This window comes from Anguilla anguilla, chromosome 17, assembly GCF_013347855.1.
Source record: "Anguilla anguilla isolate fAngAng1 chromosome 17, fAngAng1.pri, whole genome shotgun sequence".
NCBI classification, from domain to species: domain Eukaryota; kingdom Metazoa; phylum Chordata; class Actinopteri; order Anguilliformes; family Anguillidae; genus Anguilla; species Anguilla anguilla.
In genome coordinates, this window is record NC_049217.1 from 25,324,529 (window position 1) to 25,352,444 (window position 27,916).

At 45.6% G+C, this 27,916-nt stretch overlaps 2 protein-coding genes across 8 annotated transcripts; one reads left to right on the forward strand and one right to left on the reverse strand.

The window, feature by feature from the left end:
* Positions 1–2,320: 2,320 nt before the first annotated feature.
* LOC118216857 (dexamethasone-induced Ras-related protein 1-like) lies at positions 2,321–4,562 on the reverse strand. The gene is made up of 2 exons (XM_035398437.1): positions 3,593–4,562; positions 2,321–3,029 (listed from the first exon to the last, which is right to left on the reverse strand). Exons 1-2 carry the CDS (start codon positions 4,254–4,256, stop codon positions 2,476–2,478), a joined length of 1,218 nt encoding a protein of 405 aa, XP_035254328.1. The 5' UTR covers positions 4,257–4,562; the 3' UTR covers positions 2,321–2,475.
* A 1,700-nt stretch (positions 4,563–6,262) lies between these two features.
* LOC118216852 (epsin-3-like) lies at positions 6,263–27,769 on the forward strand. Of its 7 annotated transcripts, none has more exons than XM_035398420.1 (12): positions 6,263–6,891; positions 11,894–11,991; positions 16,671–17,542; positions 20,484–20,602; positions 22,088–22,165; positions 22,971–23,066; positions 23,221–23,307; positions 23,835–23,967; positions 24,161–24,313; positions 25,086–25,172; positions 25,591–25,821; positions 26,541–27,769. In XM_035398420.1, the coding sequence occupies exons 3-12, from the start codon at positions 16,936–16,938 to the stop codon at positions 26,831–26,833; spliced, it is 1,884 nt and encodes a 627-aa protein (XP_035254311.1). In that variant the 5' UTR covers positions 6,263–6,891; positions 11,894–11,991; positions 16,671–16,935; the 3' UTR covers positions 26,834–27,769. The 7 variants fall into 7 exon arrangements, with proteins under 7 accessions (XP_035254311.1, XP_035254316.1, XP_035254314.1 ...); XM_035398423.1 differs by lacking the exon at positions 6,263–6,891 and adding an exon at positions 10,696–11,305 and having other exon boundaries at positions 24,215–24,313; XM_035398422.1 differs by lacking the exon at positions 6,263–6,891 and adding an exon at positions 10,698–11,305 and having other exon boundaries at positions 24,212–24,313.
* Positions 27,770–27,916: the final 147 nt, after the last annotated feature.

Sequence of the window (27,916 nt, forward strand, 5' to 3'; positions counted from 1 at the left end):
AAGAAGGAATCAAGACCAACGGTGGAAGGATGCTACGGCCAAGCTCTCTTAACACTAATGCATTTCGTCTGGAGGGAAGCCAGGTACAAATTGTTTTCAGTTTTCTGCCTTTTGAACAAAATGTCTAACTTTATGTTTATATGAAGCAGATTGCTGATATGGTCTGTTTTGGAGCCAGCCGAGGCTCGTAGCTTGTTCTGAGAGAACTATAACATTCCGTTCTTCAAATCAAGTACAAATCCATCATTTGGGCTGGTGCATACACAAATGATTCCAGGTCTTATCTACATCAGTGAATTGGCAAGAGGGCATACGCCCACGGCATAATGGAGAATGCAGTTCCGTACTTCGCCATTAACCTTCTCAGAAATTGAGTAATTACTTGATTATTTCGGAGAACTCAAATAGCCTATAGTTCAGGGGCAGAGCGACAGAGTAATTTTGCAGTTTCTAGTTTTTACTGTGTGAGATGGAGAGAAAGGGAGTGAAAGCGACTAAAGAAGGCTAGGCTTATAGAAAAACGCCATTGAGTCACTGAATGAAAAGGCCCATTATCCGTGAGCTGTTTGCGAGTTACAGAACCCGGGTGATGGTGTGGAGCAGTGTCACGTGTGGTTTTGCGTCCTTTCTGGCCATTACATTACATTACATTACAGGCATTTAGCAGACGCTCTTATCCAGAGCGACTTACACAACTTTTTTACATAGCACTTTACATTGTATCCATTTATACAGCTGGATATATACTGAAGCAATGCAGGTTAAGTAGCTTGCTCAAGGGTACAACGGCAGTGTCCTTACCCGGGAATCGAACCTGCGACCTTTCGGTTACAAGTGCAGTTCCTTACCCACTGTGCCACACTCCGTCCCTCCGGCCAGTAGTGCAACAGTGTTTGTTTGCTGTTGCGATAATACTTGCCAATACCGCAATACACGTTATGTTATGATATACTGAATGCACTGTACCGTGGTTATTTACATGCATATCTTAATTAGTAAGGTTTTAAATTCTTCAGTTATATGCATCACTGTGTGTGGGGTGGGTAGTTCGCGAGTCTGTGTACACTATCTACATCTGTGCGCGGTCTATTTGTGATTATAAAGGTTTATCCCCCCCTTGCAAAAGGTTTCCCTTGAGCTGGGGAGGCGACACATAAGTAATATCCTAATCTTGATTTAACACTTCCAAACAATTTTTCTTTTCGTCCTGTTCCGACGCGACCGCCCGCGTGAGACTTGTACCCGCGGTCACGTGTTTGCGTATTTATGGAGGATTAACTATTTAGTTTATGCACTGTATCCTAATTCCAGATCCAAATGTCTAATGGGTTTCCATCTATAATGCGTGGCAGCATTTTCATTGGCATTTGAAGACAATTGTGCTGCGCTAAGCTGTGAATGGGTACGTCAAAATGACATTTATTTTGCCGCATCTTTGACTACGCAATTCCATATTAGTATAATGAGTGTAAGATCTATAATATCGTGAATATGGCCTATTCGGCTGTCCCTTTACTTTAAAGTGTAATACTTCTTTGTAGGGCGGTTCTGTTTAACCTCATCCTGGACGTAGATCCCACCATACAATACGAAGCCTACTCCGGCAAAAACCTGTTCTGTCGTGCACTGACACAAACCGAGGCTCAGGCTCCCATCGGTAAATCCTTTTACGCGTCAATCCTCACAGCAATGTGGAGAGTTTAATTCTGCACGAGTATTGTTTAGCGACATGTGCAGGAACGTTTGAATCTTATTTTTCGCTGTCCATGGTTCTGATTGCGATCCGTGCTTGATAAAATGCAACCCACAGATAAATGATTAACCAAATTTCACGTCAGCCCTACAGCCCTTTGTTTTAACAAGATAATATTTTAACAGACATGATTCATTAGTTCCCTAGAGTTGTGCGCTCACGACTGCGTGGGTGAGTTGTCGACAGTTAAACGCACTGGAACCCCCAGTGGGTTAGATGTGATGACTAACAAGTAGCCGAATGAAACAACTTCAAATAGGTTAATTACCCAAAATTGTATTTAAGTCGCTTAGTTTGTAGCAGCCCGGTAGGCTGCTTCTTGTTTTGCAGTAGCCAGGTTGCTTGGAAGTGAAATGGATTAAATTGGAAAGTTGGTACTGTAATCATTGCACATTCAGACGGACTGGGCAGGCAATAGCGACCTTAGATGTGGTCTAGTACAGCAATGACGCCAGTCTGCCAATAGTATATGTACACTGATGAATTGGTGGCGCTGGCTTGTCTGTTCATTGTATTTGAATAAGATTATATAGTGATTTACCAACAAACAAAAAAGTCATAGCGAAATGTATTCACTTTCCGTTTATTATGAAAACATTTTTGTTCGACAATTTGTTTCCTTCACAGTACATGTACGAAATCAATGAAAGCATTTAATGAAAAATGGTGGTCGTTATTTTGATCGACTGGTCCAGCCAGCAGCTATATGCCGAATTAATTTATTATGTACACAAAAATGTTCTCCTTCCCTGAATCTGGCACCTTTCAGTCTGTTTATCTGGTTTTCTAGTGGAACTGGAACCCAGGACATGCCGGAGATCCGCGCTGATGCTGGGACGACGAGCCAGAGGACACAGCGCGCCAAAGGAAGTATCGTGTTCACGCGCTCTTTTCCCTCTAGCACCTCCTCGCCTAGAGCGTAGCGCCTGGTAGGATCGGATGGAGATTTTGCGGTGCATAGACGGCAGGGTTTCCGTGGGAAGTCCCCCGCTTTTTGCCAAGGCCCCGAACATCTCCTCCAGGTTGGTACCATCTTTGGCGGAAGTCTCGAAAACGATGCAGTCGTTCCCGAGAACTTGGCAGACCTCGGCCTGGCTGACGTCTCTCTCATTTGGATCCAAGTCCACTTTATTCACGCATACTACAGTTGGGACACGTACGCTTGTTTTATGCTTCAGGAGCTTGGTCTTTGCAGCCATGATCTCTTTACGCAGCGCGCGAACCTCCTCAAATGAGCTTCTGTCATCCACGCTGCACACCAGGAGAAAGATGTCACCTGCGAAACATGAAAAAGAAACTCAGGTCAGAGCGACCGTGTAACATGCATTTTAAAAATGCAGTATTCAGCCCTTCGTATAAATTATGCATACATAAAGAAACGAAATAAGCAAATAAACACTGGAACTTTAGTCTAATGGGCCCCTTCGACAGTATCCCTTTGATTTATGTACACGAACATGTTGAAAGGTACTTAGACACAAGCAACGTACACATCGTGGCTTCCTATTCTATTTTTGAAGCGCAATCAAATTCACCTGGTGTTTTTGCCAATTTGTCAGGTATCGCCTGTTATATACTAATTATTTGCTTATCAGGCAATCTCATGAAGGGCGATTTGCATTTAGAGAATAGTATCCTCACGAAGAAACAAGACAATTTTGGAAGAAATTGCTGAAGCAAATGCTTATCTCAAAATGTTTGTCTAACAACGATTAACCTCTCAAAGCTAGTGTGTTCATTGGCAATAACTGCACTATGCTAATATCTCTTGGCGATCTTCACAATATATCGCTGTTCTTTAAGACAACGGAGGCCCAGACGGCGCCCACTTCAACACACCTGTCAGGATGGACAACCTGCGCTTGGCGGGGAAACCTCTCTCCCCGGAGGCATCCAAGATGTCTATCTGGTAGTTCTCGCCGCGGATCTGGTAGAGTTTTCTGTGGAAGTCTTCAGAGGTGGCCTCGTACTGCTCCGTGAAGCCGTCACGCAGGAACCGCCGCAGGATGGATGTCTTGCCCGTTCTCGGCGCGCCCAGCACCACGATGCGCCGGCAGTTCTGCGGCTTAGCGGGGCGAAGCTTGACCTGCCGCTGCTCGTGCCCCAGAGGGTTCGGACTGGACTGACCGCGCAGCACCAGAGCTGCCAGCGGATCGAGTGGGGGGCTCTTGCAAAGGAAATGATCGGAAGACGCGTGGCGATTGCCAGCGCTTGTTGACCGCGAAACCCGCGCTTTCCTCTCCTGGTGTCTCCAGTGCCCGGTGATCGTTTTAATTATACCTACACCAGCCTTGGAAATGGCAGACACCTTGAGTCCAGACGCGGTCAAGTGCTGAGCCGCGTTTTTGTAATGCAAGAGAATTTTGGCTGAGCCGCTAGGTGCACCTCTGCCGCCTTGTCGGACAGCTGGTACGAGGTTTTCAGGACGATCCGCTCTGGGGTGTCTTCTCTCGGTGGGCGCTTTCACAGCGAAGTGTACTTGTTCTATTGTTTTCAGCTCCATATTTCTTCCTCGACACGGGCGTGCACTGGGATCCAACTGCTCCCGTACGTTCCGCAGTGCTTCGTGCGAGATTCAGCTCTGTAACCACCATGCGTCCCTTGTCGGTTTAGCGCTCTCTTTGCTTTGGTTTATATACTCCACTCCCGAGCCTCTGTGCCGCCACGTCATTGATCATCAGTAAAGCCGACACACGAATCTCCTTAGCACTGCCAGGAGCTCTCGCTTTCTGGCCTACGCACTGCAAAAGTGTCCAAACCGATTTCAAATGGAGGAAACGCACACACACACACACACACAAAGTACACAAAGTACACATACCATTACGATTAAAGGTGGACTCTGTCAGTAATGTTATGTATGTATGTATATATATATACATACATATATATTTATATGGTCCATGTCAGTAATTATATATATATAATCGGTTTATGTAAAATTATGTGAATTATTAAAATGTACGGACATAGATGTGCGTATAGTAATTACAATAACCAATTTATTATCTGATTTATGTAATATCAAGATTGACTGATAATATCAAACTTGTCACAATTACCATATATTATTATTATTATTATTATTATTATTATTACATTGCGTTGCATTTATTTAGCACTTTTATCCAAAGCGACGTACAAAAGTGCATATCATGGTCATTACAAAACACAGGTTATTATTATTATTATTATTATTCCTTTTTTTAACCTTTCTAGCAGAAAATAACTGTGCTAAATATGTCCTGTTGGTTTATTTTAAGAATTCTCTGGCATGGAATGAGTGGGTGATTTTCCATGATTCAGGTAATGGATAGCTGAAGGCGGCTGACCGTGGAACGCGGCAGCTGTGACAACGGCGGTAGAAGGCTATGAGTCACTGGGAGGATGGTGTTTTCCCATAAAGCATCATTTTGGCAGGATCGTTGTGGCTTTCAGGAATAAATGTGGAAGGCAAAATGTTGCCTTTTTTGTCTGCAGCTCAATACACAACCTAAGCGTAATACCGTTGCCATGGATACGAGCAAACTGGCAGCGAAGAAATGGATAAAGATTCCGAGCATAGACATTTCCGGGTAAAAAAGAAAAGGCGGAGAGCTGGAAACGTTCACCGGAGCTGGGATTGCCCTGTAATTAAAAGCAGTAGTTTACTGCCTGCCTAGTTATCCGCAGATTATCATTCTGACATGGAAACCATACTGTAATTGAAAAATTGGTTCAGGTAATTTCATATATGCACAGGAAGTAGGCTATGTAAAAAGGTTCAGATTCCGACCTCCCAATGTGGGCCTGCGTTCAGACATCCCTACTCATAAAAACTGATAGTTCTCAAAACGGTTTTGTTTTCAACAATGTGAATATTAACAGCCCATTACCGAACGAGGAATGCTTTCCCTGAAATGAAACCCTTCTGATGAGTATCTAGTGGCGCCGTTTGTTTTATTCATAAGCTGGTGACAGATACGTGTTCTAGTGTGCAGGTCACTAGTGGTTCAGTCATTGGGCTGCAGCGTGACCGCACTGCATTGTATTGAGTGTGTTCTCTGTAATCACGACCGGCTTTGTCATATTGAGAAAACGTTCAGAAGCGGCTTCACCTCTCAAACTACAGGGTGAATCATGAGAGAATGAAATGGCTTTTTGGATTGAAACTGCCAATCAGTACACACCAAGGACATTGTGTTTATTCGTTTGCCCCAGGGAGCACGTTTAGCCAATGTTTTATTGTTTTATATGCTAGAAGTAGTTTTGTCTTTGTCTTACATTCTCTCTCTCTCAGCTTCCCTCTGAAATGTACATGTACACACACACACACACACCACACACCACACACTCACACAAAGACACACACACACACAAGCTGCATGTGGGCAGCAGTCCAAGGTAGCAGTCTTGTTCTATATATAGTGTTGTATTATGGAATGTTTTGAGCACCCTTTTTCCCGCTCCCCACATCCCCCGCCACCCCCAAGCAGCCATCCTGAATGGCTGCTCTCAGTGCAAATGCTTGGTGTCATACAGACTGATGGGACTTAATGTACCCTGCTGCTCAATGGTGCTGCCTGTTCAAGCTAGGTAAAATGGACATGGTGCATTGCCATGGAAACAGCAGCCCTTCTCCCTCTCCGTGAAGGTTCTAGAATCGTGCCTCTGATTGTGATTCGGGTGCTTCTCTTTCTTTTTGTACTAGCTCCACCGAGCTTTGCACCAGGCTAGCCCCCAAAAGTCAGCATCATTTAGAACCTACTCGCATTAATGAATTGCTCTGCAATTAGTGCTTTTATTGCTGTTCAGATCAAATACTACAGGTGGCAGGGTAGCATAATGGCTAGCAAACTGGGCATGTAACTCCGAAGTTGCAGGTTCCATTCACAGGTGGGACGCAGCCATTGTACCCTTGAACAAGTACTCAATCTGGCTCTCCCCAGTAAACATTCAGCTTTATAAATCGGTAGTGTGTAGAGGAATGTAAGCCGTTTAAGTCACTCTGGATAACAGCGTCTGCTAAATGCCTCAAATGTAAATGCAAAAAAAAAAGTGTTTCCTGGTAATTCCAATTCTGTCATTTCTTTGAACACATCTCCGTAGGGCTCGTGTGTCGGTACGCTGCAGGAGTGACATCACTGCGGAATGTTGAGGTAAAAATCGTTCTCATGCGCCCGTGTTCCAGCACTGCATTTCCAGCTTCATGTTCAAACTCTGTTGTAGCGCTGGATGACTTATCTCCCGAAAGTCATTCCTGTACCTCACGCCTTGTAATAGGCGCACAATTTAGCCAGGGTGTATTCATGACTTGTATTCAATGTCTGGGCCTGCAAAATAAATACATTAAAAACGGCTATATTTGTCCACTGCAAATATATTGCGTGACTTTAAATCATGCGGAGACCCCTTTATTGTCCTTTTAGGCAGTTGTTGGCTTATAAGCACTTACTTGCTGTTTGAGTTGGGCCGGTTTGCAGTACTGTGGCAGTTGGCACTACTTAGACGTCTGGACGCTGCTGTGAAAGACTTCAGTGTGCTGAAGAAAAGACTAAGCTTTTTCTACACAGGTGCTGGTGGGCCACAGTGCCTGTAGGTCTATTCCACCCTACCCTCTTTCATTGCAAGCGCATGCTTATTTATAATACTCTATCACTCTCTTGCACAGGCTATTTCATAAATATTTACGTTGTAAGATTGTGTATTGACTTTGTCTACTTCGACTCTGATGACTTGCTTAAATCTATTCACTTTCGTAAGTTGCTCTGGATAAAAGCAACTGCCTAACGCCAAAATGTATATGCACATTCCAGAGTCAGCTAATCATTGTTTTGAACCACACTGACTTGTATTTTCCCAGTTTCGTGAGTGGCCAGTTGCTAGAGAAATGTCCAGGCCGCAGCCATCCAATAGCTGTGTGCATTGATGGATAACTGCTGATTTTTCACAGTCAACTGCAGTGACTGTTAAAAACCAGCAGAGGGCAGTAAACGCCACTGCTCACAATACTGATTCTTCTAAAGCAGAGGTGTCAAATTGCGGTTCTGGAGGGCCTTGGTGTCTGCAGGGCCCTGGTGTCTGCAGGATTTTTGCCTCAGCACGAGTAATCAATTTAAGTCATGGTTTGGCTAAAGAGTTCGCACACCCTGTTCTCAATACCTTAATTGGTTGCTGATTGATAGGAAACAGCAAATACCTGCAGACACTGCAGCCCCCCAGTATATATATATATATATATATATATATATATATATATATATGTTCGACACCCCTGAGAGAATTCAAGAGCCAATCCATATTTGACCAATTCCAAATGCATTAATCGTCTTCTCTTTCTCACCAGTGTTTGTTTGTTTGTTTGATAAACACATTAAAATGCATCCACAGAAAATATTCTGAAAATAATCTGCCTGTACGTTAGACGAATGGACTGCTGACTGCCCGCAGTACTGCAGATACACTTTCATGAACACATACACACACACACACACACACACGCATACAATCTTTTAAAGAATTTACAAGATAATTTCCATGAAAATGTAGGGTCAAACACTCCCACGCTCCATGAAGTCATAATTAGTCATGTTCTTGTTTCCAAAACTTTTACTAACGACATCACACATTCAGACATTTATTACACTCTCGCTTTCCCCTGCATCCTTCCCCTCCTGAAGGGGGGGGGGGGGGGGGGGGCTTTTGGGTATTCCAGTCCTGGGCAGCTGGTGTTCATGCATGCTTTAGTTCCCACCAATGTCTCCTAGATAATTGATTATACACCAACACTGGTTCACTTGTAGATTAGATCACAGTAAAACATTTCATATAGGGACACAATAGCAGTGTTTGGTTGTCATTCATGCGCTTATCAAGAGATGTAGCTAAAATGTCACGTGGCGTAAATGTTAGGGATAGTTAAGTAACTAAGGCCAGAAGTTGGCATGAAAGCCGCGAAACAGATACAGCCCTCCTTGCTCGCCTTAGGGACTACAGAAGCAGCCAATGAAATCCAGTCTCTGAGTCAGATTTAATCAGGAAATGTAGCAGATTCCAAGGACCTCTCAAGACCTAATGCTGGTGAACCAGATTGGTTTGAACTTTTGTTTTTATAAATGACACACACCTACACATAAAAACCATTAGAAAGCATAATTGTATACTTCATGCATTTACATATAATGAACTACACACCCATAGGCACACACGCATGCACACACACACACACACACCCACACAAAGACAAAGACAAAGACATACGCATCACATAGAGTTGTACTATGCGTCAGAGTCAGGTATTTGTGGCCCTGTGACTCAGAACCAGTATATCCTGATATTCCTGCCTGTCTGGCCCATGCTGGTCACAGCAGAAAGGAACAGTGGAGATTTCCTGATGGGGAAAAGGAGCTCTTCGCACTGACCCTTTTCTCAACTCATCTGTCTTCCGCATCAAACACTGGACTTTTCATTCAATTAATACACCCAAATCAAACTTTTTCATGTTCCTACGCACTATTCAACAATTCAACTTCATTTTACCACTCTTTACATAATATGTGACTTTGAGACTGAAAGTTTGTCTTAGCACTAGCATAATTTGTGACTGAGATGCTGAATCTTATCACTAATAACATTTGTGACTGAGGCTGATTGTCGCCAACGTGATTTCTGAACCTTAATCTTATCACAGTCTACGAACATTTGTCGGAGTCATAGGTGGAAAGTGCTCACATGAATGGCAGTGTGGGTGTTTATAGCATTATGGTTCAGCTGGTCAGGCTAATTGCACAGGGACATCCAAAAATCCTTTTAGCCTTCAGTTTAAGACCTCAGTACTATGAGGGAGGGGCTGGCTTTTTTTGGCAGTGGGAGTAAAATCTTCGCTGTTTTTGCTGTCTGTGCAGTTTTGTCCTCCTCCCCCTCCCTTCTTTCTCCTCTCATTCATTAATTTGGCCTGTTTATGCTCAGTCAGCAGGTTGTTTTTCTCCCCAGATGGGAGGGCTGGGCAGAGGCTGGGGCCTGCAGGAGGACAGCCTCCTTTTGCATTAGAGGGGAACTGAAAAATAGCAAAGAAGGCCGAGGAATTCAGTGAGCAATGAATCCCCACAGATCATACTGCTTTGTGTGTGTGCGTGTGTGTGTGTATGTGTGTTTGTGCGTGCGTGTGTGTGTGTGTGCATGGGTGTTTGTGCGTGCGTGGGTGTTTGTGCGTGTGTTTGTGTGTATGTGTGTGTGTGTGTGTGTGTGTGCATGGGTGTTTGTGTGTGCGTGTATTTGTGTGTGCATGTGTGTGTGTGTGTGTGTGTGCGAGAGAAAAAGAGACAGAGGGAGAGAGTGTGTCCTGAAGGCATGATTCAGTGAATCATCTCTGTGGCTGTATTATGCATTGTCGTGTGATGTCACACAAACGACCCTTTTATGTAAATGAATAAATAGGCAGCTATAGAGGAAATGTTGTCATGGGAATGGTCAGACCCTGCTCACAAGCTCCCGCTCTCTACATTATTAATGTGAGTGATGTCTGCTCCTTCCCCTTTTGCCTGGCACCGTTTAGGGAAAAACGCTGCTTTAGACCTTCCACAGTAGCGGCATGATGATCTACACAAATACTTATTTTCTTTTAATCTTTGCAGGCTGTTGGCATGCTTTTGGAATAGATGCATAACTGCGTATGTTCGGATATGGCCATTGCCATTTACAGGATACTCCTGTTAATGATACTCAAAATCAAATACTAAAATCACTGTATGAAAAAATCTTTTTCATACACGCAAATGCACAGGAGTGTCTCTCCCAAGCACACACACACACACACTCAGAAACAAACATACACCCTAGATTGTGGACTAGGGGTGGAGCGATTGTGGACCAGCTATCATGGATGCAATGCACGGATTTTTTTTTTATTCCCCTCCCGTTCATTGGGCGAAATTTGATAGTTGCGTTTTCTTCCAGCACGAGTGGGTGTGTGAGACTGTCAGGTGTGACTGTAACTGTCCATGGTGCTGATATTGTTTGCGTTTAGTACCCCCTCGCTAATTTAACTTATTTCACGCTTTCCTACTTTCGCCTAATGAGGCTGTATGTATAAAGGAATAATAATCTATCTATAAAAAAACAAACAAAGCACGATGTTTTTCATTTCAGTTCAGTTGTCAGCTGGACTTATGCGACATTCGATACGTTGCTCGATTGTCTAGTTGCCCAGTCGGGACAGGAGGGGTTAAACCTTGCCGGGACAGGCGCGCTCCCTCTCCAGCCCGCTCCCCCTCTTGCCCGCGTGCGCTGTGGAGTTTCCTCTGTTATCTACGTGCCCGGCGCCTGTTCTTTGTCATGACTCAACTTTCCCCGGACACCGAGATTCAAAACAAGGATATGACCCGCGCCTGGCGTTCGTACTTATTTTGACGCTTTTACGGTACCGCTGGTGAAATGCAGGGGGCGTTTTTGTAAGTTTTCCTTGTATTGTTTGTTAATTTTTTTTAAATGCAAAAAATAAATCGTTTTAAAAATTGAGAAGATGCCGTCACGAAGCAAAGGTGGAAAGTTTGGTGGCAAGCGATGAGCTGCGAGGTAAGAGGACTGCACGGTCGTACGGTGATATTGTGATGATCGAGTAATTTTACACAGCGGTTCCAGAGGTTCAGCCTTCTGAATAGCAGAATATAGCTGAGTCACGGCATAGTTGTAGACTGGGTACACTTGCTCTCGCTGATTTGAGGCAAGATATATATATATATTTTGGGGGGGGAAATTGAGTTCTCATGGCAATAACCGAATGGTCGCCTGGAGATTATTTTTAACTATGTAAACTGATGACTGCAATTCGGGCGGTCAAAGCTTTTGCAACCAAGCCATCAAAATCGAAACGCAAAGGCGTCGGTGTTAGCTCGAACTATCATGATTAATAATGAACACAGTTGATATGTGTTACACGCGCATTTCTGTTTAGCAAATGAAGAACAGGGCCAAACAATGGTCCCACGCTCACGGGAGAACAGAACGTTGAATTGCCCTGCGTAAGAATAACGTTCCTCAAGGACGGTGGCCTTGATAGAGCCTGACTGTAAAAAAAAAAAAAAAAAAAAAAAATATATATATATATATATATATATTAGATGGCCTACTTTTACATCCAGGTTTTAATGTTTATCTTACCAGGGGAACGGCAAAAGTGTGGAAGAGGTCCTGTTCCTGAATCCGGAGGGCCATTGGTTCAATTTCCCTGGTGGAACACTGCGGGTCTGCCTCAGATAAAGGTGCCCTACTGGAATTTCCCAGTTATAGTATAGTATAGAAAGTTATAGTTTTTCCAGCTTTATGTGTATATATGGGTACTATAAATGCATAATATGTCAAATTCCTTTCAATGAGAGTGTGTCAGCCATATACACATTATTGTAAACTAGTTCATTCTCTCACTTGATTTTATACCTGTGCTTGCTCCTTTGAATCTTCATTATTTTATGCTGCTTTGTGGTTTTTATACTATTGTATTTTATTTTTATTTTTGTAAAGTACTTTGTGCTTTTTCCTGAAAAGATTATTATTATATAAGAAAGGCAGTTTTTTTCCCATTATAGTTATATTTTTGAGCATGGCCTACTGTTGAATGATTTTTTTCAGGTTAGCTACATGAAGTTATATATATATATATATATATGGCCACAGGGCAACCATTGGCCAGTTACTCACCTGGATTTTGTTTTGAGTGAGTAAACTGTGCGTGAAGTGAAATACTCTAGGTTCTATAGGTCAGGGCTTATTATTATAATTCCTTGGTTCAGGAAGTAAGTTCATTCATGATATCGGGTGGTGTCGTGCACTGTTGGAGTGTTAGTCCCTGCAGACACTGTGGCCTGCAGGACGTGGAGTTGAATATCAATGCTCTGCTGATAGTGTTGAGTGGGAACAATATCCCAGAATGCACCGCACTATTGTTATTCATCTAGGTGGAGAGCCCACCTGCCAGACAAGTTCTGTTTTCTGCTTCACCTAACTTCCTCTAACATGCAGCAAAAGTCTGCATGACTACATTTTGCTTCTGTTAATAAAAAGTACCTATTTCTTCTACATATTTTATAGGTCAGGGCTTTGAACATCATCTGCAGAGAGAGATCAAACCAAACTCACCCAAACCCAAAGGTTTAGTCATGAAGGCATATTTCTTTATCTGGAATGGGATCAGTTTCAAGTAGTGCTGTTTGTGTTTTTGGTGTAGACGGGTAGGCTGAGAACAGTCTGCTGCTGTCTACAGTTCTTCAGCATCTGAGAAAGCATAGTAGTAAAACAGACATAGGAATATGCCATTGTGTATGGGTTTAGGGTATCGAAACGATTCTGAACAACTCTGGAGGTTGCCACCCTTTGCATTGGAGAGGTTATCTTCAAACGCCATGACGCTTTGAGCTTCCTGGCTCCATGGTGTCCCAGACATTGCATTAAGGGCGTGGATAAAGAACTGGATCCTGGAACTTGTGATCAATAGTAATAGGAGCATGAGGCTTTGTGAGTTCCAAAAAGGGATGGGGCTACCATGTGCCAGCAATCTCCAATTAAAGTGTTTTCCTATTGCGAACAAAACCCTTTTTTTTTTACTGGTTCTGGTATGGTAGCAATTGACAATACTGACAGCAGTGACCCACGTGGACATGGGTTCGGATCACTCAAAGCACAGAGCAGCCGAGCCCTGAAACCGAAGGGAGGGAGAGGGAATGAAGACGTTGGAAAGCGATCCGCCTCTGTTCGGAAGACGGAAGCGCTTTTTTTCCTGACTCGTAAATAATGCAACGCTACTGAACCTCCTCTGATTCAAACCGCAGGGCCTTGTTTAAATGGCGAGGGGAAACTGAAAGGCTCTCATGGACAGTTCCCAACCCTCCCTTTTATCCCACATTATCATTCCAGGAATTTTGCCCGTCTTTATTATTATTATTTTTTTTTTATTGCTGCCTTTCCCTGCTGCCAGAGCTAAGTAAGCAAAATGCCCGCATCAGTTGGGATTGCTGCTCCTGTAAACTATTTTTGTGGTCTATTTCAGAAAGGCCGTGTCATCCTGGTCCTTCTTTATACACTCACAGGACGCAGGATGTCTCAGAATGTGCTGTTAAGTGTTTCAGCATCTGACGAGCATGTCTGACAGGCTGTCTACATCCACGAGAAACATCTCACAGAAGTAGATGTAAATGAACTGTATAAGAGTTTATAACAACAGGATTGGCTCCCATGAACACTTATTCCAGGGTGCTGACTAGAAAAGAAGGGACAGTGCATGAATATTACCATTCAGATTTAATAAACGTACAGATACGCAAAGTATATGGGTCACACAGGTTTGGGTCCACCCATCAGACCCTGATATTTTAGATATCTGAAACGTGGCTAAATAAATCAGTATCAGTGATATTCACATCGCAGTCTGTAATGTATATTCCACAGATCGGCCAAAAAAGGGAGGAGGGGTTGCTATTTATGTTAAAACAAAACGCAGCTCTTCAGTGTCACTTTCCCTCGCTTGGCCCAAACAATTAGAGCTCCTTACTCTGTGGGTAAATTTATACCCTGGCTTTGATTTGACAGTTTTAGGATGTTATAGCTTACCGTATGCTGCTAAAAAAAAAAAAACCTCTCCTCTTTGCTGGATATACTGTCTCAATGATCTGATTCAGATTATTATACTGGGGGATCTATACTGGGTTTGGCTGTCATCAGTATCTGACATCTTCAGAGGTCCCTGTGATGAACTGAAGCTAATAAATGAACCTACGAACCTACCTACCTTTTTTTTTCAATTGAAATTACTTCTAAATGTTGATAAAATCAAACTTATGATTTTTAAGTGATCACATCTGAAGTCTTCTACTGTGTTGAGCAATGGAAAATACAGCTCTTATAAGTATCTAGGTTTATGGATTGACAAAAAACTTTTAAAGATGTTGAAAATCTTGTAAAAAAAAAAAAGAAAAAAGGTAGCTCAAATTAAAGCTAGGTTTTCATTTTCATGACAAATCCTCTTTCTCCTCTGAAGCCAAACGTGAACTTGTTCTTGCTGCATTCCTATCAATGATTGATTACTGTAAAATAATTAGCATGCATGCCTTCTGTTTTACATGCCTTAGATTCACAGTATCATGGTGCTCTATGGTTCATTACAAATGCTAGGTCACACACCCACACCCATCACTGCATTCTTTGCCAGAGTGCAGGTCTACACTCTCTAAAGAATCGTAGATTGTGTGACTGGTATGTGTTCATTTACAAAGCTATTTTGGGTAAACTTCCTTCTTATCTAAGTAATAGTAGTCCTGATCAGTGTTCCAATTCTCTTGCTTTTATAAAGTACCTCACCCTTTCTCTGAATTCGGCTTTTACTCGGTCATGGAACCAAAAACAACAAAAAAAAAAAGATAGCCCTGTTACTTTGGGTGAATTTAAAGACTTGATTCAGAACACTGTAACTGCATGTTTGTGCGGGGGGGGGGGGGGGGGGGGGGGGGCGTGTCTATGGGTGCTAGAGAGTCATTTGAAAAAGGGGGATCTGGGATGATCACAGATACAGTATCTGTGCAGTAATGTACCGTTCGCCAGGGGCGTTGCACTTTGGTTGAGGTGTGCTAGGGTCACACATCAAAGCCTGGAGCCCTATATCAGTCCCACACACAAAAAAAAACTTCTCTGAGATTAGCTGTGCTGAGACATGAAACATGAAACCCTGGACTTTTAGCCTAGTAACCTATTTGTTATTATTGAAAATTCAATTCAATCGGGGTGGCCTTTTGCTATCTGTTAGCCATCCACACCATTCCTTGGGAGAATGTACTATATGTAGCATTTTAATGGCCAGAGAAGATTCAATCAAAGTGAGCTTTAAAAAGAATAGTTGTAAGACAGTGGATGTAAGGCATGTGCTGAAAGACATTCTGTTCTTGGCATTTATTCACACAGCCTTTTTTTTTTTTTTTTCTCCTCAGTTGTTTACGTGCTCAATAGGTTTGATACTTGAACCCGCCCCAGTAGGGTGTGGGTGGAGATTCAGTGTTCAGACAGGCACGGGTTAGAACAGCTTTCGTCCTCTCCTGGGATTGTTAGCGAAGTGTGTTTGTGATAAGAGCCAGGTGTGTAAAAGGTGTTTTATGTTAAGATATACACCCTTATTTATTTAGCTGGCAGCTCAGTTACTTTTCTTGGGTGTGAAGTTGGTGCAAGGGCTGGAAATGTAAGTGTAAACTTTACTTGACCCTTAACTTTGTTCACTTAGAGAGAGAGAGAGAGAGAGAGAGAGAGAGAGAGATCTTTGTGTGTTTGTGAGAGAATGTGAAAGCAGGAGGTGTGTGTGTGTGTGTGTGTATGTGTGTGCGTGTTTTATGGTTGCTGAAGATTCAGACATAATGGAATATTTAGAAAAAAGTTAATCAATTGTGATAAAGGAATCACACCATTATTCCCAGAGATCATAGCACCGACTGATGTGTGTGTGTGTGTGTGTGTGTGGATGATAGCGAGAGGGAACGAATGTGTATGCACGTCTATGAGCATTTGTGCGTTTGTGTGTGAGAGCGTGAATGGGAGAGAGAAAGGAGTGTGTGTGTCGGTGAGTGAGTGCTTAAACAGGTTGTTCTTGTGTGATGTGTTGTTTTGTAACTCTCAAGCCCCTTACCCACACCCGTCCCCTGAGGCACTGTTGCTATGGCAATGTCATCTGGACAGAATGGCTTGTCACTCAGTGATTGCGTTTCTCAGGTCAATGGCTTCATGCTTTACTGACGCGACCCTCTCACAGTACTGCAACATTTCTGCCACGGTTCTCTTGAGGAAGAGAGGGAGACTAAAGACTACTCTCAGATTCAGTTTTGATAACACCCAGGCATGCACACGTGCGCACACACACACACATACTCACACACAAAGCTCTCATTGTAATTCTCTTTTCATATTTCAGGTGAGCAGAGCTGCAGGGTGGTGCTATTGTGTGAGTCAGCCTACAGCCAGCCCTTCCACTGGAAAAAGAACTCACCCCAATCCTGTCCTCACCCCCCGCCCCTCCCATCCCCCCCCTCAAACCCCCTCACTGCCCCCTCTGCCAGCCCACCCTCCCTCCCACCCGGAACTAGAGGTGTGCGTGGGAGCAAAAACCGGCGCATTCTCTTTTGCCGGTCCTCCTAAAAGATTTCAGTCCCGCCCACTGTGCCATCACTGCCGTCACCATGATGACATCATCGCTCCGGCGGCAGATGAAGAACATGGTGAACAACTACACGGAGGCGGAGGTCAAAGTGCGCGAGGCGACCTCCAACGACCCCTGGGACCCGCCCGGCCCGCTGATGGAGGAGATCTCCGACCTGACCTTCAACGCGGTGGCCTTCCCCGAGGTGATGGGCATCATCTGGAAGCGGCTCAACGACCACGGCAAGAACTGGCGGCACGTCTACAAGGCCCTGACGCTGCTGGAGTACCTGATCAAGACCGGCTCGGACCGCGTGGGCAAGCAGTGCCGGGAGAACGCGGTGGTGCTCCAGACCCTGCGGGACTTCCAGCACACGGACCGGGACGGGCGGGACCAGGGCTCCATCGTGCGGGAGAAGGCCAAGCGGCTGGTGGCGCTGCTGAGGGACGAGGACCGGCTGAAGAGGGCGCGGTCGGCGTCGCTGAAGCCCAGGGAGCGCGCGGGCTGCCCCGCCTCCGCCGCCGCCGCCGAATGTGGCTCCGCCTACGGGGACCTGCCTCCGCCCTACCCCGGCCGACGGTCCAGCCAGCCCCTCATGACCTCAGCGTACGGGGGCGAGGGAGCCAGGGGCTCACCCTCCTTCAGCTGTGAGTACCACACCCGAGAGCCACGCTTAAAACACACACACACACACACACACACACTCATACATACACACGCACACACACACACACACACACACACACACACACACACACATACTCATACATACACACACACACATACTCATACATACACATACACACACACACGCACACACTCATACATACACACACACACACACACATATCTCACACACACACACTCATACATACACACACACACACACTCATACATACACACACACACACACATATCTCACACACACACACTCATACATACACACACACACACACACTCATACATACACACACACACACACACATATCTCACACACACACACACACTCATACATACACACACACACACTCACACACACACACTCATACATATACACACACACACACACACACTCACACACACACATACTCATACATATACACACTCACACACACATACTCATACATACACACACACACACACACACACACACACACACACACACACACACACACACACACACACATACTCATACATACACACACACACACATACACACACACTCATACATACACACACACACACACATACTCATACATACACACACACACACATACTCATACATACACACACACACACACACACTCATACATACACACACACTCATACATACACACACACACACACATACTCATACATACACACACACACACTCATACATACACACACACACACTCATACATACACACACACACACACACACACACATACTCATACATACACACACACACACACACACACATACTCATACATACACACACATATCTCACACACACACACACACACACTCATACATACACACACATATCTCACACACATACATACACACACACATACATACATATCTCACACACACACACTCACACACACACACACACATACACACACACACACACACGCGTGCGCACACATATTTCACACACTCCCTCTTACATTTCACACACACACACACACACCCTCACCCACACACATATCTCACATACTCACTCTTACATTTCTCACACACACACACACACCCTCACACACACACGCACACACCCACACACACAGAAAGAACAGCACCGCAGTGATCCCTCGAGCCGCAGCTCGCTGGGACAGTAGGCTTAGTTTCCATAGAGATTTCAGGATTGTGACAGACCTAGAAGTCGCAGATTCACAACTGAGCTGTGGCACTGGCTCTGTACCAAAGAGCGTGCTCATCTAGCTCAACCAGCTGGTGCAATACTCAGCAGAGTACTTACTGGTACATTCACAAGCTGCAGCCGGCAGAAACGATTTGCATTGCAATGTAATTTAATGTCACGTGCTGTAAAACAGATTTGGGGCCCCGCGGCGGTAATGGATAAGGTGTGGTGACTTTGTGGGGGGTACGGGTGTCCCGCACTTACGGCTGAACTCTGAGTAGTCGAGCTGTTGAATTCTGGGAATTCCCCTCTCTTCCCTGGCGGGTTTCGGGTCGCGGTCCGCTTCTGCATTCCCCGCATTCCTGCTCTCCCGCCGGCCGCGTGACGGAGACGGAGCGTGTGACAGGAGCGAAGAGCGGCGGCCGTTTCCTGCAACCGCCGGCTTCTGCGGCGACGCGAGCGGCTTGGCTTGACGCCGACGCGCAGACGCTCTGACGCGAAAAAAAAAAAAAAAAAAAGAACCTTCTGATCGCGCGACCGGCGGTTTTCGGTGTGTTCTGTCCTTCCACTGCTCAGGGACCACATGCTGCTGGAGGAACCCAGTGACTGTGTGGCTTCGTCATCCAGTCAGTTTCCCCTCTGCCTGGAGCGGCTCTGTCAGTTAAACCCTGGAGCAGCGTATCTTCGCATATTCACGCACTTCCCCCAAAATACTCAATTATTTTTTTAAACACAATTAGACACAAGTCAATGGACAAATATGAAATATAATTCTAAATATGCATTCACATGAGCTCCCGGACATAGAAGACCGCAGAGGCGTGTTTTGGCTATGAGTGGGTTGGTGTGCATGGTTTTATTGAGGGTGAGATCACCATTGCCCGTTGCCACAGGGGATGACTCAACACAGAGAGTCCACCACGTCAAACAAAAACAAAACAGCCAATCGGCCAGTTGGTTAATTTCATTACCGGCCTATAGCAGGCATTGAGAACAACTTAGGCTGTTTTACATGTTCACGTAGTGTCCATCTGTACAGTTGCACATGTGCACTGAAGCAAACAGGTTCAGCGCTCGACAGTACAATGGCTGCACTTCAGCTGGGAGCCAAACGTCCAGCCTTTTGGGTTCTGGAGCCCATTTCACTGACCACCACACTGCACCGCCATCCATAGTGATTGCTCTGAAGGAATAGCGTGAAAAAATATATATATACATGAATTTCGGAGGTGGGGTGAAAGAGGAGGCCCAGGCAGCAGTCCTCCCCCTGCTCCCTTCCCCCCGTGGCGTGTCCCTGATTGCGGCCTGAAGTCACGGGCGGAGAAACGGAGGAACATTCCTGACGTGCCGCGCAGAAGCACGTGTGCCGCAGTCACGGCGGGGCTGCCGGCGACGCCCCTCCCTCCTCGCTCCGCGCCCTTCACCTTTAACCCACAGAACTGTGTGCTGTCATGGCAACAGCCTCAGGAGGTGCCGTGCAGCATGGGGCACGCTCTCAGTTCAGCTTAGTTGAGTACACTGGCGCTTTGAATGCTTGGATGCTTTGAAATTGCTCTGCAGCTCTTTGTTATTTTCATTGAATGCATACAGCCATGTTAAGTGAAAATGTAACCAGTAAAGACTAATTCTCTCCCTTCTCTCCCCCTCTCTCTCCCCCTCTTTCCCTATTTCTCTCTCTCTCTCCCCCCCCTTTCCCTATTTCTTTCTCTCTCTCTCTCTCTTCGTCTCTCTCTCCGTCTCTCAGCCTCCTTTTCCTCCCCTCACTGTCACTCTGATCTGGAGGAGGCTCGGCCCCAGACCAGCGGGGAGGAGGAGTTACAGCTGCAGCTGGCGCTGGCCATGAGCCAAGAGGAGAACGAGAAGGTGCTGTTCAGACCGACCGAGACACTGACCAACAAACGCTGCTCACACTACTACTGACCGCAAAAGCACTGACGCCGACACTGACACACAGAAATTGACAGACACCAAAGCTCACCGAGGTACTGACGCGCTCGGTTTCACACACAGACACTCGTCTCTCTCCCCTGAACGAGGCTTGCTCTCTCCCTGTTGCTCCAATGGCCTTTCATTGAGTTGAGTTGGTCCCCTGCCATGGGGCTCTGTGATTGGCCGATGTATCTGGAGTATGGAGAACAGCCACACCTCTCATTGGCTGGTGATGAGGTCGCCAGGACAGCACCCGACACGGAATACAGCCCCGTGCCAAAGACTCAAACCGCTGGCCCACAGGCTTATTGACCACGAGGCCCTGGAGACCAACATCCCTCTAAATCCCGCCCATGTAACAGTCTTTACCCCACTGAAAGATGGCTGCCAACCTCTTGTTTTTTGTTTTTGTATTTAATAGCAAGCTACCCTGTGATAACCCTGACCTTGACCGTTCCCCTTTACCCCACTGGGCCCAGTCAGGACAAGGGGATTAGAAGGCCCCAAAGTCTAGTGACTTCAAAGTGCTACAGAAGCACCACTCAAGCCCTGAAGTGCCACTGTAAAAGCAACAAGCACCGTCTGGCTTGGCATTAGCATTAGCATGGCTTGAGACAGAAAGCCCATGTGCCTCTGCCCAGCCACTCACACGAGAGGGATGAGGTGCTCGTAACAGCCAGGACTGCAGTCAGCACACGGTCTGCTTTCTCAGGAAGAGGCCACTGAGTAGAAAAGCAGGAGGCTATTTGAAATATTTCTCAGACATTTGAAACAATCACTCAAGATGTGCTCCGGCTTCTTCACTCAGCTGCTCTGGCCTTCTTGGAGGAGTCGCCTGAGTAAAGAGGAATTTATTCGGCTTAACGGACTCCGACAGGAGCCCAGGGGCAAGCCGTGCCGGGTCGGTGCCAGATTTCCAAAAACACAGCTTGTCGGATTCTGTCAGTGCTGTGACAAAGTGCGGCACTTCCACAATGTTGCTATGGGAATTACTCACTATGAAAACAGCTGTGCCCTCATCATGTGTGGAATAGCAGGTGGTCAGCAGAACATTATCTGCTCTGACTAAGCACCATGTGTGCTATGTGTGTGTTTTTTGTTGTTTGTGTTTGGCTGTTTGATTATGTATAAAGGCACTGTAGTGGAAAAAAAAAAAATATTAACACAGATAGTGTTTTGCCACTGTCACCCACATGTTAGTGTGTGAGATTTTTTATCTCTACAATTTACATATTTTCTGTTGTTTTTAAGCACGACTTTGAGAAGTGACTAATGTGCTGACCACACTGCGTTCTGTGATTTTCCCCTTCTAATGTTGCTCTTCTCAACCGCAGGTGGACACCAAATGTACCTTGTTTGAGCACTTCAGATTTTTGATTGGACAGCCCAAAATGTTAACCTGCCCCTCCCTCTCTTTAGAAACCCCCGCCTGTAAACCTGGATGAGCAGACCCAACTCCAGATGGCACTTAACCTGAGCAAAGAGGAGCCCCTCCAGGTACTAGCCGTTGAGGACTGAACCAACTCTCTGAAGTGTGGGGGTGCTTCGAAGCACTTGGACGATCTCGTTCAGGAGCTCTGTGTTACTTCGTAATGTTCGAGGCCTGTTCCCCTGGCAGTGAGGCATCCTTTCACATTCCTCTCATGGTCTTTGTAGTTCATGTTTTAGCTCCAAACACTTAGTGGGAGCTAAAACATTTACTGCGAAGAACTACAGTACAAAGTATGGCACATAGGCTTGGCAATGATTTGCTGCACTGTTTTTATTCAATGACTGTTTAGATTGCTTTGATTTTTATGCTTGTAATCATGGTCATCCCCGTCTCTCCCACCTTTCATCTCTTCATCCTCTCCATCTCTCTATAACAGTGATTTTTTTTTACTTCTGTGCGTGACTGTCTAGTCGCCTTGCCATACCCAGCTTTATTTGATCCCTGCTGTATGGCATTGACAAACCCCACCACAAACCCCTCTACACAGCCCCTGTATGATCACAAAATAAATGCAGCACAAATTATTTGTTGCCGGTGAACTTTGGTTTCTCTCTCTCTCCCCCTACCCTCTTCTCTCTCCTCTAATGACCGGCAAAATAGTGTCCTTCCCCTTCCCCCATCTCCGACCAACCGCACAGCAGAACACAACGTATCCTTTCCTCACTGACCAATCAGAACAGGCTTCACAGTTACTGCTAACCAGTAGTGGCTAATTTCCTATCTTTCTAACAATGTTGGGAGGGCGAGCAGTTTGTGCGGGTGTGTCTTCGCAGTACTTTCCTCCAATCCTCTCTTCCCGTTTTCCTACAGCCCGCTCCGCCTATTCCCGTTCCCGACGTTGCGGTGCTAGATGAAGATGCCCAGCTTCAGCTGGCCCTGAGTCTGAGCAAGGCAGCACACCAGGAGGTAGCGCTATCAACAGGGTTGGCGGGTGGGGAGGGGTTATGTGACTGATCCTTACTGTGTGAAAGTGTTCCTGCAGCTCTAGCTCTATTAGGCTGACGTGTGTGTGTGCGTGCGTGTGCGTGCGTCTGTGTGTGTGTGTCTGTTTGTCTCAAAGGAGGAGCGCAGTCGTGAGGGAGAAGAGACGCTCCTGCGCAAAGCTCTTGAGGAGAGCAGAAGGGAGGTGGAGGGAGGAGGAGTGGAGGTTTGGAACCCTTTACCTGTTTAAGGACCACACGGTCTCAGGGGACTGGTCTTTACTGGCACAAATGGCAGAAATACAATATATCGCAATATACTGAAATAAGTGACTAAGATTAGGAGAGATATTGTAACACTTTACATTATATGGGCAAATATGCAAATTATTGCAGTTTTCAGATGTTGTAGTATATTTTCATACATTGCCATTAATATATAATTGCTGTAAAATATGGGTATCATATAAATAACCATACATTTCCTGCATGTTACTCTGTACTCTTCTTCCTCAAGTGATGGCACCCTCAGTGAACTGTCTGGACAGTCAGTCTGCTTTCTGTGATTTTCACAATGATGCATTGTTCTATGAGTATTCTAGCACAGCTATATCCGTAATGTGATGTACTATGCACATTCTGCCACAATGATATTTTGGTGCCTTTTTTGATAACTTGCTGCAGTTATTCCCAAAAGCACTGACGGAGTTAGAGAGCTTTAATGATGTCATCATTCTCCTCTGCGCCCTGCCAGTCTGCCATGAAGGATCTGGAGGACATTTTTGGAGCTGGCTCTGCAGCGCCCCCTCGTGTTGACCCCTGGGACCTGCCACCTACCAGGGCCAAACCTGCCAATGTGGTGACCTCTGACCCCTGGGACTCTTTGGGTAAAAACAAGTTCATGTATATCACACAGCTCTACTTCCTGAACACACAAATCACAACCAACACAATGTATTTACTCAACACTTAGAGCTCACTGCTCATATGCACCAATACAATACATCATAACACAAGTTCTTATTACACTGGTATTTATATCAACTCATTGATTCCCCCCCCCCCCGCTTTCTCCTTAAGGGGGTCCCTCTACCACTCCTGTGATTGACAACTCATGGATGGGTCTTCCAGCAGCCAGCGGCCCCCTGAAGCCTTGGGATCCTAGCCAACCCCCTTCGGACCCATGGGACGCCCCGAGGAACATTTCCAGCAGAAACCCCACCATCCACGCAGGTAAGGATCCAGCCAGTCCAGGACTTGTAAGCACAGAAAGCTTGCATTTCTATGGTACCAGCTGAGCGTACTAGTGCATTGCCCATACGTCTATGGTACTAGAAGGAGACCCTTCGTACACGCATCTATGACACCAGCTTAGAGTAGTAGTGCGTAAATAATTAGGCTATGGCTGTGGCAGAAACAGCTTACTTGCCTGTTATTGAGTTTATATAAGTTGAGTACTGGATGAGATGGTCGTTAAGTAGCTGAGATGTTCTCTAAATATTGTGCTCTTAAAATCCCTGGCTGATATACTTATTTCCGAGGTATTGCTCAGTGTATTCGGGAGCGCAGTTTTCAGGAAGTAAACCGTACTTTTTAGGAGGTCCCATAAATCAGAGAGGAATATGCGGAGCCTTTTTACTACAAAGCTGGGGTGTCTTGGGACACTTCGGCTGTACTGTTCAAAAATTCAAAAAGTATGGGGGACATGTTTTGCATACAGCCCAATGCGTATTATAATATACAGATTAAATATTAGGCAGTATGTTTAGTAGACAGTACATATTTTGAGGAGGCTGTAGTTCGGAGGCTGCTTCAGACACGGCCCACGATCCAGCTGAGGGTGACAATACTCTATTCAAATGTCTATGATAATTGATAGAGTGGAAAAGCATCACCGCACATCTATGGTCACCAGTGCAGAATGCTAGTGCATCACTCATATATCCATGGTACCAGCCCAAGAGCGTACAATAGAGCGACAGGCTGAGGTGTTGTGTTATTGCAGGGTCTTCAGGAGTCGATCCGTTCTGTACTGTGACAAAGGAATCTCAGACAGCCTGTGACTCCCCCAGACGTTCTGGAAGTCCCACAGGTAATTAGCCAGCAAACACTCTTCCTTTCCACAGTTAATGTGGTTCATTAATAGGACAATTAAGCAGAAACTGTCTTCTCAAAAAAGACGAAATCAGAAACATGAAATCTTGTCAAAAAGGTAAAGCTAAAAACGGTAATTACAGAAGGCCATCCAACTGAAAATTAAATAAAAGTAAATGGAATTAAATAAAAACAATGCCATTTTAGCTTAAATCACCGAGGCTGTCTCATAATGTGTCCCACAGCCGAGGGCTTGTCAGCTAAACACTTGCTTTCCCATAAATGTGATCTTATTGTAGATTAGCGACATGACACCTGTCACATGACATTCCATTCCATTCCATTATCAAGCGTCTTATCCAGAGCAACTTACAATGTAGAAGTAACACCCAGCCGACCCTCTGCCCCCTCCACAGATGGGGACCTGTTTGGGGAACCAGTGATGGGGACGCAGGTGAATGGCCGTGAACAGGGCAGCCCGTTGCCCTTTGACCTGTCCCGTCTCAGGGAGGGTCTGGCCGACCCCACCCCCCGAACCTCCCGGACCCCTGAGTCCTTCCTGGACCCAACCGCGGCCTCTCTGGTCAACCTGGACAGCCTGATACCCCTCAACCCCCCCGCCAAGACTACCAACCCCTTCCTGTCAGGTGAGGTCCGGCCTGCTGCACCAGCGCTGTGCCTGGACCTGTATGGTTTGTTACGGAATTGTTGTACTGTTTGCAGTGTGAACATTGATTGGTAGCCACTCCTACAGTAAATACTAACAGCATTCACATAATTCCTGTGTTTAGCAGGCATCTTTGTCTTTGGTGGCTTACAGCTATCATTTTCACATATTTCATATTTAAACAGCAAGCTATGTTTGCCGTAGCAATTCAGGCTGAGTACCTTGCACAAGGATTTAAAAGCTGCCCCTTTCCTGGGAATAAAACACACCACCTTCTGGCTACAAGCTTAGTCCATTAAGCGCTACAGCACACTGAACCAAATATCTGAGTGTGGAGCGGTGAACACAAAAACAGCATTTCTGGAGATATTCATTCTGTGCGTCCGTGTTTTTTGCGAGAAATGTGTGCGTTGGCGATAAGAAAAATGAGACCTTTTTTTGGGAAAGGGCCGAAGATGAAATATCACAAGTTGAGCAGTTGAACAAATAGGAAAACAGATAAACTTAGTGGCTTTAACCTCAGCTTTGCACTCAAGAGCAGAACAATGCAATCGCCCATTTTGAATCGAAAGGACAGAACAAAAACATTGTACTAGCTTGCACAAAAACCTGTTTGGCAAGCCACATTTCTTTTTACTCTGTGTTTATTTTTCTCCCCTCTCCCTCCCTCCCTTTGTCTCTCTTTCTCTTTCTCTCTAGAACTGAGTGCTACCGCAACCTCCAACCCCTTCCAAAGCGAGCAGCCCCGCCTCACCCTGAACCAGATGCGTTCCGAATCCCCCTCTTCTCTCTCGAGCAACTCCTCTCTTCCCCCGTCCGTCGGCCTCCAGCCCCCCATCCTGCCCGCCTCCTTCACCCACCCCCCCGCTTTTCCGCCATCGCAGGGTCTGTTGGATGTTATTCCAAACCTGCCCCAGCCCCTACTGCCCTTCTCTACAGTGCCCCCTCCTGGACAGCAGGGGGACCAACAGGCTCAGAACCCTTTCTTGTGAGGCCCTGCTGTGTTAACTGGGTGGACACTGAGGACCCTGGAACTTACACACAAGGTTGCGACCTCCCGTTGCCCTTAGCCCATCCTGAACTGAGATTAAAACAATATTTTAATACAATGTTACCAGCCTCGCAGGTTCTGCGCTGTTCTAACCCGGACCCCAGAAGTGCTCCAACGCTGGGGCCAACCCCCTCCTTTACAGCAGGGACATGGGAGGTGGACATTCTGGAACCTTCCTGCCCTCTGCTGCTATGCTGCTGCTAGCACTGCTGTCTTGCCTCTGTGAATCTCTGGCCTTGAGCAGCCGTCCTATACCCATGAAGTCCTTCAACTAATAAAATGAAGAACAAATATATATATATATATGATTCCTCACCACAACTATCCCTGACACAACATCATTTCCTCACACTGGCCTTCCTAATCAGAAATTTTGCATGGCAGACCTACTGTAATGTGCGCCTGTGTGCACCGATAGACCACAATGCACTGCAGCTAAACACCTACCCTCTGATGCTCCGATCCCATCTCATGCTATGCCATTGAGAGAACTGCAGGCGGTCATGTGGGGAGCATCCAGCCAGCAAAATCCATACTGACACAAGTCTGACCACATTTCCCTGTACTAGCCTCCGATGCACTGCTTCGACCCACGGGCTTGAGCCAGGACGACCCCTGTTGAGACCTAAAGGGGGAGAAGATGCTGAAATATAGGCTTTAATATTGTAGGGGTTCTGCTGAATGAACAAAACTATAATACTGAAAACTGATTCATACTAGAACTATTATGGAAATTACGATCAAAACATAGTGGTATGAAAATGTATGCAAATTAGTGTTTGTTGCCTGTCAAACACCAATCTCTGACCAAATGTATACATATCCATTTAAAAAAATTCAACCAATAAATGGTGTGTATTTGCACACTTTCTAATTATCCCAGTCGTTTTCCTCAGTGTACTTCATAAGCCTTTCAGAAACCGTGTCACTCATTAATGCATGTGTGGGCGTGCCCCTAACAGGGAAAATTTTGATTACTAGGTTTAATTCCTTTATTGGGAGCTTTATCAAGAAACTCTTGATG

What these genes read in the sequence shown, in the direction of transcription:
- LOC118216852 (XM_035398420.1), top strand. Translation starts at nt 16,936, where the DNA reads ATGATGACATCATCGCTCCGGCGGCAGATGAAGAACATGGTGAACAAC. An exon ending in GCCAAGAGGAGAACGAGAAG is followed by an intron (nt 20,603 to 22,087) that starts GTGCTGTTCAGA and finishes CCCTCTCTTTAG; the next exon opens with AAACCCCCGCCTGTAAACCT. An exon ending in ACGTTCTGGAAGTCCCACAG is followed by an intron (nt 25,173 to 25,590) that starts GTAATTAGCCAG and finishes CCCCCTCCACAG; the next exon opens with ATGGGGACCTGTTTGGGGAA.
- LOC118216857 (XM_035398437.1), bottom strand. Translation starts at nt 4,256, where the DNA reads ATGGAGCTGAAAACAATAGAACAAGTACACTTCGCTGTGAAAGCGCCC. An exon ending in CAGGTTGTCCATCCTGACAG is followed by an intron (nt 3,030 to 3,592) that starts GTGTGTTGAAGT and finishes CATGTTTCGCAG; the next exon opens with GTGACATCTTTCTCCTGGTG.